Source organism: Bombus bifarius, unplaced genomic scaffold, assembly GCF_011952205.1.
Source record: "Bombus bifarius isolate JDL3187 unplaced genomic scaffold, Bbif_JDL3187 scf7180000007992, whole genome shotgun sequence".
NCBI lineage: Eukaryota > Metazoa > Arthropoda > Insecta > Hymenoptera > Apidae > Bombus > Bombus bifarius.
In genome coordinates, this window is record NW_022884373.1 from 790,183 (window position 1) to 807,808 (window position 17,626).

General features: G+C 35.2%; 1 protein-coding gene across 9 annotated transcripts in view; it reads left to right on the forward strand.

Moving 5' to 3' along the window:
- LOC117205725 (MAP kinase-activating death domain protein) overlaps nt 1-17,626 on the forward strand; it is a 41,438-nt gene that overhangs the window by 5,078 nt on the left and 18,734 nt on the right. For 5 of the 9 annotated variants that reach the window (XM_033444424.1, XM_033444420.1, XM_033444422.1 and 2 more), the window contains exons 2-24: nt 275-497; nt 1,035-1,203; nt 1,395-1,560; nt 2,049-2,229; nt 2,404-2,561; nt 3,146-3,446; nt 4,002-4,331; nt 5,108-5,140; nt 5,511-5,623; nt 6,578-7,272; nt 7,743-7,981; nt 8,517-8,711; nt 11,862-12,203; nt 12,565-12,633; nt 12,742-12,942; nt 13,293-13,488; nt 13,615-13,704; nt 13,781-13,914; nt 14,012-14,170; nt 14,274-14,465; nt 14,555-14,630; nt 14,852-14,994; nt 16,399-16,539. In XM_033444424.1, the coding sequence (XP_033300315.1) occupies nt 402-497; nt 1,035-1,203; nt 1,395-1,560; nt 2,049-2,229; nt 2,404-2,561; nt 3,146-3,446; nt 4,002-4,331; nt 5,108-5,140; nt 5,511-5,623; nt 6,578-7,272; nt 7,743-7,981; nt 8,517-8,711; nt 11,862-12,203; nt 12,565-12,633; nt 12,742-12,942; nt 13,293-13,488; nt 13,615-13,704; nt 13,781-13,914; nt 14,012-14,170; nt 14,274-14,465; nt 14,555-14,630; nt 14,852-14,994; nt 16,399-16,539 (4,419 nt within the window). In that variant the 5' untranslated portion in view covers nt 275-401. The remainder of the gene's footprint in view (nt 1-274; nt 498-1,034; nt 1,204-1,394; nt 1,561-2,048; nt 2,230-2,403; nt 2,562-3,145; nt 3,447-4,001; nt 4,332-5,107; nt 5,141-5,510; nt 5,624-6,577; nt 7,273-7,742; nt 7,982-8,516; nt 8,712-11,861; nt 12,204-12,564; nt 12,634-12,741; nt 12,943-13,292; nt 13,489-13,614; nt 13,705-13,780; nt 13,915-14,011; nt 14,171-14,273; nt 14,466-14,554; nt 14,631-14,851; nt 14,995-16,398; nt 16,540-17,626) is intronic. The other 4 variants (XM_033444421.1, XM_033444425.1, XM_033444426.1 and 1 more) reach the window with 4 other exon arrangements.

The window sequence follows — 17,626 nt, forward strand, 5'->3', positions numbered from 1 at the left end:
AATAATAATAATAATAGTAGTAGTAAATTAAATAACAGTAGATTAAAATTATAGTAACAGTTGGATATTTTTGCTAATTATGAAAACATGATTTTAATGTCGATTATCTTGACTGGTGCGTCAGCTCTAGTGTTAAAATCGATGAAATTAATTAAAAGGCGAAGTAGCGGGCAGCACGTCAAGGCAATCTAGCGTAGAAGGACAAATTAAATAGAACTCCATTTTCAGAGGAAATATAATTCCGCGATAGCTATTGATTCGCGTGTGTTTTCAGATATGGAAGATTAAGAGAAGAATGATATAGCCATGAACCGATCAGGAGGCGATCGTGACGAAAGGCCGATGGCTCAGATGATCCGTACACATTGCACAGAACGGTGACAGAGCTGTAAATTACAGCGATGGATATACAGAAGAAGCACTTGTGCCCCCGCTTGGTGGATTATCTCGCCATTGTGGGGGCCAGACTGCCCTCAGTCTCTCGCCAGCCTGTGCAGGTACATATTTTTCATTAAACGAGTAATAACTATGAAGATTATTTATCATTAAGCATCGGGGAAAGCGATCCTATCGCAGGAGATTGTGGAGACAAATTTTAATTGCGGAAAGAGAGAATTTCAAGGAACAGCGGATAACAAGAAAATATCAAGAAATTTGAATTACAGCAGAAAGATGAACGAAGGAATTTAACACGTATAAAAGAGAAATTTTCACAATAAAAAGAAGTGGCGCGTAGGTGATGAAGGAATACTATTCTGGTAATAGAAAGAAGACGATGTAAGTGTACAAAGGAGGAAATTTTAGCGATAAAAGGAGGAAGCGTAAAGATATCAAAGGGAGAACACCAGCGATAAAAAGGGCGATGCGAGGATGTGAAAAAAGGAATTTCAAATAAGAAAGAGAAATATTTGTATATTAACAGAAAGTGGACAGTGGCGAAAAGAGATGATTTAGAAGATACAATTGTCTTAAGCATATAGATGGCGCAGAATTTTATTAATTAGAAAGTTCATGAATGTATTATGATTATTTAGGTTCCAGAGTTGCTGCGACGATATCCAGTGGAAGATCACAAAGATTTTCCATTGCCGCTGGACATGGTTTATTTCTGTCAACCCGAGGGTTGCACCAGCGTGGGCCCAAAACGCACAGCCTTACGAGAAGCCACATCCTTCACTTTCACCCTCACGGACAAAGACTCCGGTACTCGATTATTTCTCTTTGCGTTTCTCGAAATAATCTTTCGAAGAATTAACTTTGACATCAGGAGCTTTGAGAGATCAAAGTAAACGCAGGGGTGTTGCGATTAGAATCAAATAAATATAATTCGTAAAATGCTTGCTTTCCTGATATTTATATCGTATTTTAACTGTATTTATTCGATATTATTTTAGGGAGAACTCGCTATGGTATCTGCGTGAATTTTTATCGACCAATAGAAAGGGCGGGAGCTGCGGTCGGGAGTGGAGTGTCGGTGAAAAGGGACAAGTACAATACGACGTTTCGAAGAGAGAGTTGGAGGAAAAGCATGGAAAAGAGCACGGATTCTGCCTTTTCTAGGTGAAATATAACACATCATTTTATCATAATCTTACTACCGAAAACTACAGCCATTCTGCCAGTTACCAACACTTGTCCGAACAATGAAAAATTCACGCCATTCGTTTTCTCTCATTTGCGAGATATCGACTTGAAAGGTCAGGTGAAATATCAGACTCATTAGTAAAGTTATAATTCAGATCCATAATTACGTAATCGTTATTAGCAGCTATGTATATTATACGAACATTTAAACATTTAAACGCATTACCAAACGTTGAATCTCCTAAGACTGAAAATCGAGATTCAGCTATTACCTATAGTCAGATTAGAAAAAAAAGTGGAAGCTTAGGAAATATCAATGAAATAGAAAAGAATTCTTTTAGCAATATTCCTGCGACATTTTTAATCGGATATTTTTACTATTTTCGTTTACGCTGGTTGTATTGATTAGTTAAAGAGAATATTTTTCCCAATTATAAGACTGTATCTCTAGCTGTTCTTTATAGCGACTATAGGAGCAGTGCAGTGGGCCCTAGCGACTCAGAAAAAGATTGCCCGAGCAGCAGAAGGGACTCTGACACTTCGCATATACCGAGTGCACCGAGATTAGGTATCACTGCACCGAGTGGAGATAGTGAAAGTGGAGGAAGCCATTCACCGTCTCCACGAGCTTCACGCAGACGACAGGTAAACTGGTAAAAAATGTTGTATCATTTACCTAATACATAACTAACGTATGTATGGTAATATATAATAATGATATATAAGTAACATTTATATAATAATAACACGAAGTCGATGCTACAAATATCAATAATTGTTCTTATTTTCTATATTTTTATTTCATGATTTTACTTCCAGAGGATACGAAATCATTCGCTGACGTCGTTATGTATCATTTCCCATCATCCGTTCTTTTCGATGTTCCGGGAATGCCTTTTCATTTTGAAGAAGATCATCGATGCGTGTAACGAGAGTTCCTCGCCGCAGAAAGTCGGTGCTTCCCGGCAGACCAACAGGTAAGGATAATCCTTAAAACAGCAAACTTACATCCTCTTGCGTTCACTCGCTAATTCTTCCTTATGAATATTCAAATCTCACTTCGCATGCTGTTTGTACGTGCCTCTGCATCATTGTTTCTCTCCTACTTCATTTCCTATCGCGTCGGTCGTGTTAACGATAGTTTCTATTTTTGTCTGTCGATTGCGTATTACTATAAACGTAGGGATTACGGTACAAATATTTTTTAATGACTGTCAGTGGAAATGATGATATTCTTTGTAACGAATGTTTGAGCAGGAGATACAAAAGTATGTTAAGAGTTTAACCCTGAGTTAAAGAGTTCTACCCTGTTTAGTTATTTTGATTTGTTCCTCGCTCGAGAGTCTTCGCTTCAAGCAACTTTTGTCTCAGAACTATTGTTCTAGATACGATACATATTTTTATATTATGATATTATACGTATTGCACTGTATTATATTCCAAATCTTAATGCGGTGATTAACGCAGCTTCCAGTTGTTTTTAAACACTCAATTCAGATATAAATAAATAAACGAAGAACGAGTTTCTTAAAAAGAGAAATTGTCTGTCGATTTTTAACAGAGACACCGTGTGGAGCGTTTTAACGGGACAAACACTGGAAGGAACACCATCGATAGTGCTACACGATGTCCGAGAGATCGAGACGTGGATATTGCGATTGTTAAGCAGCCCTGTACCTGTTCCGGAAAAGACACGCGTCGAGGTCGAGATCGTGTCGCAAAGTATGCAGCCACCACTCTGTTTTGCACTCCCAGACCACACTAGATTTTCTCTCGTTGATTTCCCTCTGCATCTACCCCTGGAACTTCTTGGCGTTGACATATGCTTGAAGGTCCTCACGTTGATTCTCTTGGAGCACAAGGTAATTTTTCTATTCACCATCTAAATCACAATTATTTTCTCTTGAAAGTAATCTTTTCTTTAGAGAGAAAATTTTCCAAGCGTATCTTTTATTTTTGACGAATTCTTTGTTAGGTATTGATCAATATATTTAGTGTAATTTATAAGATTTGAACTTTTGTAAAACATCTTCAGCCTGTTTAGGATTTTCGTTTCTGTTCATTCAAATTTAGGATAAGATTGATTTTTTTAATTATATCTTCGATAACCCGATACTTTAAACTGAAGATTCTTACTACGTTGCTCAGAACAATTAGAGAATTTAATTCTTATGCCTCGTTCCTTGTTTCCATTCATTCTTTCTCTAACGATTGTTTCAAAGTTAATCTTCCACGATATGATAAAAACAATATACTATTATAAAGACTACTTCGATTCCGTATGCTTGGTCGATTCATAGTAGCTCTCAGTTTTTTAAAATTTCTCAGTTTCGCTCTCTTACTTTTCTGATAATATTGCGAACAAAGATAACAGAGGAAATGGAATTAATCGATGAATAAATTATATTTGTTTACAGATCGTGTTGCAATCCCGCGACTACAATGCCCTGTCGATGTCCGTAATGGCGTTCGTAACGATGATTTATCCTCTGGAGTATATGTTCCCCGCGATACCATTGTTACCCACGTGCATGAGCTGCGCGGAACAGTTGTTGCTTGCACCTACACCATTTGTTATCGGAATACCCGCTACTTTTTTATTGTTCAAAACGAACTTTAAAATGCCCGATGACATTTGGCTAGTGGATCTAGACAGCAATAAAATAAACGCACCTACTGGTCTGGGTGATCAATTGCCCCCATTACCCGAACCAGAAGGCACCGTACTAAAGAACCACTTGAAACAGGTAAATAAATAGACATTTATCACGATCAAGATTAACCCTTTCGCAGCCTAGCGAATAAAAGATTAGGAAAAAAGAAGACTGAAGAATTAAAAAAATTAAGAATTAAATAATTCCAAAGTTAATTGCAAATAAATTCCGAGATTTTTTTTTTAGGTTTCCATATAGGAAAATTTATTATTTATTGTCGCATCGACTAATATGGGTCATTAGCGATCGCGATTACATTACATAAGTTAGTACAATCGTACAATATGTATACTCATTATTATTATTATTATATGTTTATGCGTATGCATTTGTACGTATGTATAAACGATAAAGTACGTAGGAAAATTCTATACACTGCAAATTTTACGAATCGACGAATTAAGAATTAAAAAATCGTGAAGCTGATTATTATTGGAGAATTTTCAGATATTTCTGCAGCACTGCGTTTAAATCATTGAAAATTTCATACACAATTCTTATTTATATACGTAAATGAAATGTTTGAACCATGGATGACAATAATATTGTATTATTATATAATGTACGTGATATATTCATAATATATAACAATTCAAATTAAGTAACAAATATGTAACTTATAATAGATAAGGCTATTACTGTGACTTTAATGTTAAAGTGTAATATCGTATCAAAAGCTGCGAAGGAGTTAATATGACAAAATTAGAAAAAGAGACGAAATATACTCTAGTATATCTCTCTACGGTAGACAACAATATTGACAATGAAACACGTTGATTTAATCATTCCTCGTTTAATCGGTTCCGCAGGCAATGCAACTGATGGACCAAACCGGCTCTGGTGTAAATATTTCATTTATCCACTCTTTGCATGAACCATAAATATATAGGTGATACATTCCTTGTGTTGTAGTTAGCGGCATGGACTAATTTTGCCTCATATACCTACGACAAGTAGATTTTATTTTTTTTATTTGATTATTCGTCCTTAGAGGATACAGAGCACGTGTTATTTCCGTTTCAAGGGAAGGAACCGGAAGCTTTTTAGAGACTACGATCTAGGAAGTGTAGCATAGTTATAGAATAGACGGAGTAGACGTAGTTGCTTAAACAATATGACAAATTCTCAAACGCGAGCTCTTCATAGGAAGATACCTAGAAAATTGTATTATTATTCTGCGTTTTTCTTATTGGATGGTATTTCTTTTTCTAGGCAATGGCTAGTATGTCAGTTCCGCAAACACTTTCGCAAGACACTTCTCCGAGGACTTCTCTGCAAGCCCCAAGTAGAAGGGAGAGCCTAACTTCTCATTTGTCCACTTTAAGGTTGGCAATTTTATTAATCCTATTAGTTTCTTTAATTTTTGCAACCCTCGAACCATATTTCGTATTTTATGGTGAGTGTTGTTATAATGAAGATAATGATATTTTATGGGTACCAATCCAGTAGGTTAAATTCAATGGTTGTTCGTAATTTTTCTATAGTTATATATATGGTAGATTGTTCAAAAAGTTTCAATATATTTTTTGATGAATTTTTATCGTCCATTGGTTTATCATAGCGTCATGATTTTTAAAGAAAACTCCACCTTGTTCAATGAATGTTTTTGTAATTAATAACGTAAAATCTGTAGATAAGAAATGTTTAGTTTGTTCTAGTTAAACATTTTATTCCTTTCCGTTCTTATGTTTCTTTCTGCTGCCTCTTATCCCTTCTTTATTTTATCTCTATTTTTATTCGTTCCAATCTTTATTCTTTTCGATTTACCTTTTCTATGCTTTTAGTTTAAGCTTTCGTCCACCTTACTCTTATTTCAATATCAATTTCAACTTTCTTTTATACCTTCGTGAATACGAAGCGCGTTAATGCGTTTACTGCTGATTGAATTTTTACTTTGTACTATTCTTTTACCTCGCAGAATAAAAGAGAATGTTTCACAACTGAATATCGAATGCGATAAAATCAATACGAATAAAAATAGTAGGATTGAATTTAAATAAGAGAAGGTTTAGAAACCAATAACCAGACAATTATAAGAAAATTGATAGAAAATTTAAAATTGAAAAAAACACGCGAAATTCATAATAGACAGAAATAGAATATTCAAAGTATTCTGATCACCATGACAATATCTAGCAGAGTGAGGCAAAGTTCTGCTTAAGCGCCATTTCTTCAATTGCATTCATAAAAATATGAATTTGCATGAACATTCGCAGTCAGCTAATACCAACGCTACCAAAGCAACTAACTCTTGTTACAATTAAACCAATTGTTCACAGTGTGTCGTCAATGAAGCACAGACCTAGCGTCGACCATCATCCGAGTCCAGCGAGTTCTCCAGGAGCCAGCGCGGCTTCCGGTCATCGTCGCTCCTCCATATCTCAGTCGGCGGGTTCTTCGTCACCTCAAAAACCATTCTCTTCCCAAACCATGCAATCTTTCAACCCATTCATTTATGGAAACGACGTGGACTCTGTAGACGTGGCTACGAGAGTGGCCATGGTGCGTTTCTTCAACTCTCAGAACCTTCTGGCGAACTTCACCGAGCATACGAGGACACTCAGGCTATATCCGAGGCCTGTAGTCGCCTTTCAGATCAATTCTTTTCTCCGATCAAGGCCACGGACCAGTCATTTCTTGAATAAGTTCGCTAGAACTCAGGCGGTGGAATTTTTGGCTGAATGGTCGCTCACTCCGAGCAACGTGGCGTTCTTGAGAGTGCAAACAGGGGTGTTTGACCCAGCTCAAATCGGAGACAAGCCAAAGTGGTACGCCTCGAATTTAGAACCTATTTATTTCCCTGTTTGGGACAACGGTAGCTCGTTGGCGAACGCTTTGAAGGCAATGAAGGAACACGAGAGTCAACCGACTGACGAAAGCGGGTCTGACTCGGAAGGTGCTGAGAGTACGAGTTCCTCTTATTCGTCGCTGAGCGATTTTGTATCCGAGATGGTGTCGTCCGACTTGTCTCCAAGTGAGTAGTCGTAATTAACAAATAAATCATTTTTTTTTAATTTAATGTGCAGTGTAAATGTAATCAAACGCAGTGTTAATGTAGAAAATGATTGTTATAGTATTTAAAAATTAGAGTTATGTAGCTAAATCTCGGTCATGTGAGATGAGTTTCGATTCTCCATTTCTTTGATTGTGTCCACAAACACATGAATTTACACAACATCTGCAGTTAAATACGATTTTATGAATCGTTTGTGTTTGACAGAACTGGTATACTGAAATTGTTAGAGATGGAAGTAAACGAGTGTTGGTAAAAGCTGTGACGTTTAAGAAGCATCATACTTAAATAGGAAAAAATGTAACGTCAATTAGGATTGTATACTCTTATCTGAAATTTTCTAATGATGGAATCATAGGAGAATCTAGAATGAATTTTAATTTAATTCATTAATAATTCTATTTCTTAATCGGATATAATTTGTTTTACAGGTTACAATTGTTCACACGCGGCGCAGCCTCAACCAATGTCCCTGTCCGTGGACCCAAAGAACGTTTACGATCCACCCAGTTCATTGCGATATCCTGGAGTGGACGAAGAATCGACAGTAAGGCCAGAAAGTCCTTTGAGCACTTCCTCCAGTCACAGTGACCTAAGTAGTCCTAGTTTCAACAGGGACTCCGAGTTCGAGTTAAACCCCAAAGTTCAAGAAGGTTCACAGTCAACCAATGTGAGTATTTTTAAAAATATATATGTACTTAATTCTGCTTACTTTTGTTATTAATTTGCAACTAATGCTACACTTATCAATAGTAATTTTCTTTCCAACAGAATTTACCAGAGTAGCAGAATCCTAGATTAATTTCTTTCTTTAAATTTCTGACTTTTACTTCACACATAATGGTCCTTCATTCTCAAATGAAACTTTGGTCGCTAGCATACGTAATTTTCTGCTTAGGATCATTCCAAAATTATTTTCTAAATTTATCCTTGCTACGGAGTAATAAGAAAAAGAAGAGTTAAAAATTGTATCTTTATTCCAAAATCTTAAGTCTTTTTATTCAAAAGAGGGAACCTGAAATCTTATCTTTCCCTACAATTTTTAATTCTTCTTTCGTATCATTCTATCTATACGAATCTCATTATACATAGAACATCCCGTATCAATCTCCAACACGAAGCAACTCTTAAAAAACTGCTAAACTATCGACAAAATAAAAGTATCCTCATTACGCTCGACGTCCTAACAAAGTGCTTAATCATAGGATAAAGAGGAGGGTGGTAGCTTTGAGTCAGACTCAGCGTCCACGATAACACCACGCACAATCCTGAGCGCACAAAGTTCAGTAGGACAGTTTGGAGTAGGGAAGGGGCGTTCTTTAGCGACTCCGAGCATCGGCGACACCGAACGTCCTGCCACATCCCACAGGACTTCTCGCGTCAGTAGATATGTCGTTCCTGTGAGTTCATCCTTCATTGGTGGTCTATTGACTGGTGTAACATCTGTCGACTACTTTCTATCGATTTTTGTTTGTTTTGATGTTGTTTTGAACTTTGCATGCGGTATATCATCGAAAAGCAGCAGATTTTCCACTCGATGTGTTCAGCATGGAAAACCCCCTTTTTCATGGCCGTTTGACATTTCCTTATCGAGTTATATAAACGAGTTACAAAGACTCCCTTTCATTTCATTTTCACTTTCATTTATCGTTCGATGTTCGATATCGCTCAAATAATTTCTTTTCCTTTGGATAATTTTTCACTTGTCAATGTTTGTTCTAAGTATGAGGTATGAATGTATTTAAAGTTTTTGAAACTTCTTTGGGAGTTTTTCATTGAATTTTATATGGTATAGATTTATTTTGCCTCTCGATGCTTTTTTAGCGATTTCTTTTAAAATTTCAAAGTATAGATCTGTCTTATTTTTTGAAGCCTTTTAATGTGTTTTTTCTTGGAATCTTATAATATAGATTTCCTCTATCTCTAATGTTTTCTATTTTCCGATATCTGTTGATTCTTTATGCAATTCTATAGTATTGATTTTCCTTATTCTTCTACGTTTCTCTAGTGTTTTCTTTCAGAATTTCATCATTCAAACACCTTTTTCTTTCCACTTATTTGGTTTTTACTTCCGTAGTGGAAATTTCTTCTTCTTTCTTATATTTCTCTCCTAAGATTCATTTAAAGCATTTTTTAAATCGTTTTGGTATTAAAAAGACTTGTATGTATTATTTGTATGTGATCTACAAAACGTTTCATTGATAAAACTGTCCCAATGTAGTTCATTCATATGTTTATTATCGTATCAATATTTTACGAATAAATTAGGTCAAATGCATGGTATTTTTTTCACTCCCAAAAATTATAATGTCACAAAATTGAAGTTAACAACATCTATGACATTTCATCAAAGCTGTATGTAATATAAACCTTCGTCTCAAAGCATCAATTATCCTTCCAGATCAATCGGTCTCAACTTATTTTAACCCTTTGCCTTATAATTTAATAACAAGTTAAGTCAGACTACGAAGAGTTGTGTCATCTTTGCTTAATCACCTTTTTTTTTTATTTATAACATCACTTCAGAATGCCACTATCCAATTATATGTATACAACAGAGAATATTGTATGAATAATCGTCTCCACACGCCTGTTTTCTAGGAAACTTTAACGACGACTGACTGCTTTCTCTATTTAACTGTCGCCTGGCAAACACTTGATTATTATCGCGTCAAACGAAAAGAATTTCTATCTGCATATAATGATAAAATTGTTCGCGCAGTTTTATAGAATTGTAGAGGATTGATCTTATCAGATATCACGAAATACAGATTACTGTTTGTGAGCGATTTACTTAAGATATTAATTCGACACAAAACACAAGTCCAGATATAATAACTTTCGCGAAATAAATACGCGCAGTCTCAAGAAACTCCGTATATACGTCTGATGCGTTTGTACGCTTATACTGCGATCGCTGAACTTCCTCGCTCGTCATTTCGTTTGTTTATTTATACTGGTCGGGGGACAGTCGGAAAGTTTGAACTCGACTGCGTTTGACGGTTGAAAGTAGCGGCGACATTGTTTTGCTCGGAGTTCATTGCTCCTTGCAATACCTGTGACCTAATGGTCACGATATTCCGAAACAAAACAACAACAGGATTTGAATTTGTCCTGCTCGCGTGGCGCTACAGAATAATGACACGTCAGTGTACAGTATAGAAAGTAAGGAACGTAAAATATCTGCATTTGTTAGAATTGACCCAGCCTCCACCGTCGAAGGATTGATCAATATCTCAGACGTCGATAAAGAACGTCTTTTTAAATTTTACAGCGATACATATTGCTTTTAACATTCCATACTTTGACTATCAAATAAGTATTTTAATATGTAATATTATAAATGTCTCATTTGAAAATATTTTATTTAAACTTCATTCTTCATGTACATATGTATGTAGTATCGCCTTTTTCTTCACTTACGTTACTCTGTGTATTTATATTTACTTTCCTCTCTTAAATATCTTATTTCTTGTCTTTTGGATCGAAACCTTTTTACATAACGATCTTTATCTGTCTTTCGATGTTATTCGATATTGCATAAATATATGTCGGAGATGAAAGGAAAGCCGAAGCTTTTCCTTGGAAATTTTGGGAACATCCTCTAATACTCTAGATTTTATCATAGCTGTAGTTAAGCAATTGTTGTCATTCATAGAAAACAAATGCAATCGTACAGCGAGGAAAATTTCCAGGAGGCTGGCATTCGTGCGATTGCCTTGGAGAGTGACACATCGAGCATTTCAACAATCGTATTTTGCGCCTAAAACTAGTCTACGCTTAGTAAAGAGTTATCCCGTTGACCCTGGATTCGTTTGAACCCAAGAACATTGTTAATAGCGTTCATTAAACTTATTATTTGTAAAACATACTATTCATTAAACTTACTATTCGTTAAACTTATTATTCATTAGACTTATTATTTGTTAAATTTATTATTCGTTCAACTTATTATTCATTAAACTTATTATTCGTTAAACTTATTATTCGTTAAACTTATTATTCATTAGACTTATTATTTGTTAAACTTATTATTCGTTCAACTTATTATTCACTAAATTTATTATTCGTTAAACTTATTATTCGTTAAACTCTAATATTCGTTAAACTTTGTAGTAGTCTTGTATATACGTGTAAATATAATCTCTGCTTTGTAAAACAATGGCTGATTCGAGTGAAGAGTTGTTACGCGCCCAAAATTTTAACCATGACCCGACATATATATAAATTCGATATTATACGGCAAAGGGTAGAACTTGTATAATATTCTATCGATAGAAATTTCCAAAAAATTAACCATTATCATATCTAAAGATTGAGTCAAAAGCTAACAAATCTACAGAAATTCTCCTTTAAATTAAAGAAGGAATTCTTCCTCTATTTCGTCTTTCGATATTTAAATGTATGTGTATGTAATGTTGAAAACTGTTCGGCCTTTCTTCCCAAAAGGATCTTTCTCCAAGAACAAGCGTCTTCTTCAAAAATATTCGATAAATCCTCAAAATAGCTTACGATAATTAATGTTATCCATTATTCGTGTTATTTCAAAGATTCAACCAAGTGCGGCAAGTCTGCAGCGTCACCCAAGTGTGGGTAACGTTTTAGCAAGGACGTCGAGCTTTGGAGCAGGACCATTTTCCCGACAGACGAGTAGTAACAGTAGCAACGAAAGTGAATCGTCGATGGTTTCTCGACAATTATCTGTGAGTACTAGTGGACAGAAGCAGGCCGAAGGTTTACCAAGACAAGCTTCCAGTGTGACTGGAAATGGTGTGTTAAGACAAGGTTCTCAAGGATCGTTGTTAGAACAAATAGCGAGCCAGGCGAAGGATTTGGTCCGTGAAACTAAGAGACAGAGCAGCCAGGATGGAATTCTTGCTCAGATGGATAAGGTATCTTTGTGACTTTGAATATTGTGAATATTCGGAAATCATGGGATTTTAGATGTGATAGAATTTGATTGAAGAACGATCACGTTTAATGCTTTTTAAATTTTAATAATGTCCATGATGGTTTAAAATTCTAACAGAATGGTTAATGATTTATACGGAAAACTTAGAGCTTTTCAGGTTATTATTGCTATCCTCATCATTACCTATACCTTTATTTAAGATTCTTCCGATAATAATCATACTAGCCCCAAATACTTTTGATATTAATTACAGTACAATTACCTTATAGTTTATTTTCCTTGAAAACTTCCCATAACCTTTTTCTATATACAATTGCAGCTTCTTTCTTTTTGTTTTACAGTTGAAACATCAGGCGAAGGAGAAGATTACAGAGGCCGGTGAAGATAGTCTCTTCGCGCCATTGGAACAAGTGAGTCTTTATCTCAAAACATTAATTATAATATTTAAATTAAGCCATATAATTATAATACTTAAATTGAATAGAAAATATTTAATTTTTCGTTTAAATATTAAACAGTTGACGCAACAGACGAAGAAAGCCATGGGGGAGGCAACAAAATCTGTTCAAGAAGCTTCAAAGAGCGCTTTGGAAGCTAGTAAAACCGCGGCTGGAGTCAGCAAAAATACATTCGATGATTTAACGTACGTAAGCAAGAGCACTTTTGGAGACTTGACGAAAAGTGCCAAAGAGGTTGCTGCGAAGAAAGGTTTACTCAAGGTACGCCGCAATATTATTAATGAAGCATTTCTTCATTTCTTTCAATTTGGAAATCTTTTAAACTGATTCATTCACTGGATTAATCAGGATGTCTCTTTCAAAAAGTTTCTAAAGAAACTGTGAAGACACTTCAAAGTTCCAAAGAAATTCCCAATAAATCTTATAAGAATAGCGCAAATACTTGAAACAAACTTTAAAAGTTTATGGACACGGAGAATATACGCTAAATAGGAATATTCAAAATAGAAAGTTTCTTTTAAAGGGAACTGAACAGTTTAATTTCAAGTGAAAGAACCGTCTTTCAAAATCAACATTCTAAAGAAGAAATTTTACGAAATGAAATTACTTAGGGCCTTGGCGATACGCAGCATTCACCCCCATCGCCTCCGGGAATGTTGCAACGAAGAGATTCGAGTAGCACGCAACTGGTCGCTTCGGATAACCGCGGAGGGCGCCGGGAAATCGGACGTGATTTTTTCAGCAATATTAGTAGTGATTTAAATGGCATCGCTACGCAAACGAGCAACATGTTTAGCGATCTGTTTGGTACGTTTAATCTCTTCTTTCTTATTTATTGTACAAATACAATTCAAGAAGTTATACAAAAGATAAAAAATATATAAAATAAATCTTTTCAATTCATTTTGTGTAGTTCTCTTTTTACACTTGTAGGTAGTAAAAGTAGTTCTAGTCGAAATACCGGCTTCCCTCAGTCCCAAAAGGCGGATAAGAAGACACCATTACTCGGACCTTTCCCTAAAAGTATTTATTATCCTTTTTCAATCTCGACTGATTGAAAATTAATTTCGGACTCTTTAAATTGTTTCGTCTTATTTAGGTAAGACAGGATTGGTCGAACGCTCGTCATTGATAAAACACTCGACGAATAAAGCCAATCAGGAAGATATTCAGAGGATGCAGAACGCAGAGAGATCTAGTACAAATAGTGACAATCAAGCTTTCCTGACGGATGTAGGTTTTTTCATTTGATAATATTTATTTTGCTATATTACGCAGGATTAGAATTAGGATTCAATTATAAGAGAGACATTTTATGAATTTATATCAGGTGGTGAATCAGGTGATAGCCGGCGAAGGCGTTGGTTGGCTAAAACTGAATAGGCTGAAGAAACTAATGGAGGATGAGAGCTATCGAGATCTGGTGGTGACGAAACTGAATAAGGGTCTTCATAAGAAGATTAGTCCTGACGATCATATCGACGATGTGGTGAGTGTAATTTATACAACAAAACCTTCATGATGTATATATATGGTCATAATGTCAATTTCAACATTCATGAACTTCTCTTCGTTCCGCTTTCTATCAACAGTGTATCTCGAAACCAGTTTACAAGGGAATGCTAAAGTGCCTTCAAGCAGTGGCTCACGGTCTTGGACACACTTACAATAACTTCGGTTTAGGTGGAATGGCGTCAGTCTTCCAGCTGTTGGAGATTGCACACACTCATTATTGGAGTAAGGATCTTTCAGAGAGTGGTTTCGATAGTTCACTAATGTCTCAAGTATGTACCACTCGTTATAAATTATCTATCTTGCTTCGTGTTATCGATCTTATGATTCAATTCTTTCTAATTCTTTGCGACTCCTCCAGGCATCTAGCCCATTTGGCAGCAGGGAAAATTTGAAGTCTCCACAGTCTCCTGTACAGCCCGAATTTTCGAAGTCAGGTAAAATAGAACACGATAAATTGAACTCAAAAGACTTGAAATTTTAGAAATTCTAATTAAAATATATTAGTGATTCACTTAATCATCGTTAGGATCTTTTCAAATAGAAAAATATAGAACGACGTGAATTTTAATGTATCCCATGTTACATTATAAATTACAGTTTATTAATATTCCAAGTCTGAGTTGATTCTAACACTATAAATATCCTTTGATTGAAGATACGTCTCAACTTCATTTGGATATGTCACACGGCCACGCACCACCGGCCAACGAAGGGAGCCAATCGACGACGGACACGTTCTTCGATGTGTTCACGAAAAAGGGAAAGTTCCTCAGCAGGCTAACGTCCTTCGACTCTGAGGTAAAAGCAACGAGTTCCGTCAGAACGTTACCTCGTGGCATACGAAGGTAGCAAAGGTGTTTTTCTCTACATGGTCTCACTTTCTGTTTACATTTCACGTGTACAGCCCGACAACTATAAAGCTTACCAAAACTATTCTTACAGAATGTTTCGTTTCCCTCGTACGCTTTCATGTATAATATTTTATATTCTAGATTTTTCATATATTTTTTCATATATTTTTTCTTCTTTTTTATTGCAAGCCATATAGAAAGGTGTACAAAGAAGATATTTGATTTCACGGAAAATGTTTCTATTTTCTATGATACCTTTTCTCCTGATTAAGAATTTTAGAAGATCGTAGATCAATCAAATGTATTAAATTTATTTATAAGTTAAACGCATTGATGGCTTTAAAGAATTCATACATATTTGAAACGGCATAGGACACAAAATTATTAAACGTTTGAAAGCGTAGGTGAACGAAAGGCTCTGTAGGATTAAACAACGACGAAACAGTTGTTGAAATTGTAGAGGATTGATCTTTTCGGATATCACGAATAACAGACTAACTGTTTGCTAGCAATTTATTAAAGATATATATTGTCTATAAAATTGATTTGACACAAGGCACAAGTCCAGGTATAGTAAGTCTTACGAAATAAATACGCGCTATCTCAAGAAACTCCGTGTATACGTCTGATACGTCTGTACGCTTATGCTGCGATCGCTGAACTTTCACGCTCGTCATTTCGTTTGTTTATTTATACTCGTCGGGGGACAGTCGGAAAGTTTGAACTCGACTGCGTTTGCCGGTTGAACGTAACGGCGACATTGTTTTGCTCGGAGTTCATTACTCCTTGCAATACCTGTGACCTAATGGTCATGATACTCCGAAACAAAACAACAACAGGATCTGAATTTGTCCTGCTCGCGTGCCGCTACAAAATTAAAAATTCCTATGTATTATCTCCCTACGATGGACAAATGGGTGTTGTTTCCGTTAAATACACAGGTACACATAATTGCATGAGAGATTGTTATACGTAATATTGTCAAACGATAAGTATTGCCCAAGAATAGTGATCAGTAATATTATACTAATCCACGAGCTTAGAGGAACACAGCGCACTACGGGAAATAATTCAGAACTATATAATACATGAATATCAGACCAAATAAAACTTATGAAAATTCTTTATACACCTAACATTTCGCATAAACAATAATAAAATACTATATTTTTCCTCCAACAGTTAATATACAAATTTAATATTCGGAATTGTCGCGAGATTGAAAAGTCCGTAAATCTTTTAAATTGATTCGCAATTGTTAATAATAAATAAAACAGAAATTAAGATAAGAGAAAGAAAAAAAAAGTTGCAAGTAGTAAGTGTGCTATATAGAGGCGTCATGTGTTTTTAGAGTGGGCGGGGAGGTGGAACAGGAAGCAGCGAAGCTTTATCCACAGACGGAGGTAGCATAATCACTAATCCTGCTTTTCGGCAAGCGCACCAGGCGTCTTTCCGAAGCACTGTCTCTGATAGCGAGGTCGAACAAGGCAATGTAAATTGATCACTAATTAGTCTTTTCTTTTTTTTTTAATATGCTAATTAACATAGAATATTTTAAAATAGTTGTTAGCAAAACCGAACCAGGTTTATCCAGATGAACGACCTATGAACTTATGCAACAACAAGCCTCTATATTACATGTAGTGTACATATAAGGTGTGGCATCGATTAATCACCATGATAATATTTGAGCCAGTTTTGATAGTATAATAAAAAGAGTACTTCAAATGAAAATTTATTGATTTTAATCTAAATACAATTCAACGCTGCGACTAAAATCTCATTTTCTCTTTATTCACAGTCTACATTGCATAAAATCATTGATTGGCCAAATTGTTGTGTTGTTAATTACTTTAAAGAAACGTTTAGTTAGTTTTAAAAAAATAATAATTAATTTTTGAGAAATGGTCATTTTCAATGATCTTCCCTCCAGAAGAATGTTGTCTAGACAAAACGAATATTCTTAGATAAAACAAAGATCAACGTAACATAACTTCTGTTTCTTTTTACGAGTCAAAGATACTCTTTTTTGTGTACCCATAAAATTTTTCATTTAATATCAATGAACTTTGGTTTGAAATATTTCTTTGCTAAATTATCCGAACGAGTTCAAACATCGTGGCAATTAATTTGTGTCACACTCTGTATGTAAAATATGTAGCTAAGAAAGTTTTATAGTTTAATATATAGAGTTCGTACATAATTCTAGTTGAGAGTCGATGGAAAAAGAACGCAGAGCTTGTGCAATACTTGCATTTTGTCAAAGTTTGCGAAACATTGAATTACAATGGATCATTTGAAAAGAAGATAAAGTTAAGATTAGTTAAAGAGAACGGTAGTGAACAGCATGTTCTGCATCTACAATCACTAGATTAGCGTTTGCACTAATGAAAAGATGAAGCTTTTGTAATTGCTGTTAGTACACGATGAAACACACGATTAGCTTTCTATAGTTAAGAAAGTTGTGTTTGATGAAAATTAGGCATTCTTTGAAAATTTTTTGGCGGAGAAGTATTCTACTACTTTCTACTCTTTCTATTAAATTAATATTCTAAATTAATTACCTTTTCTACTAAAGG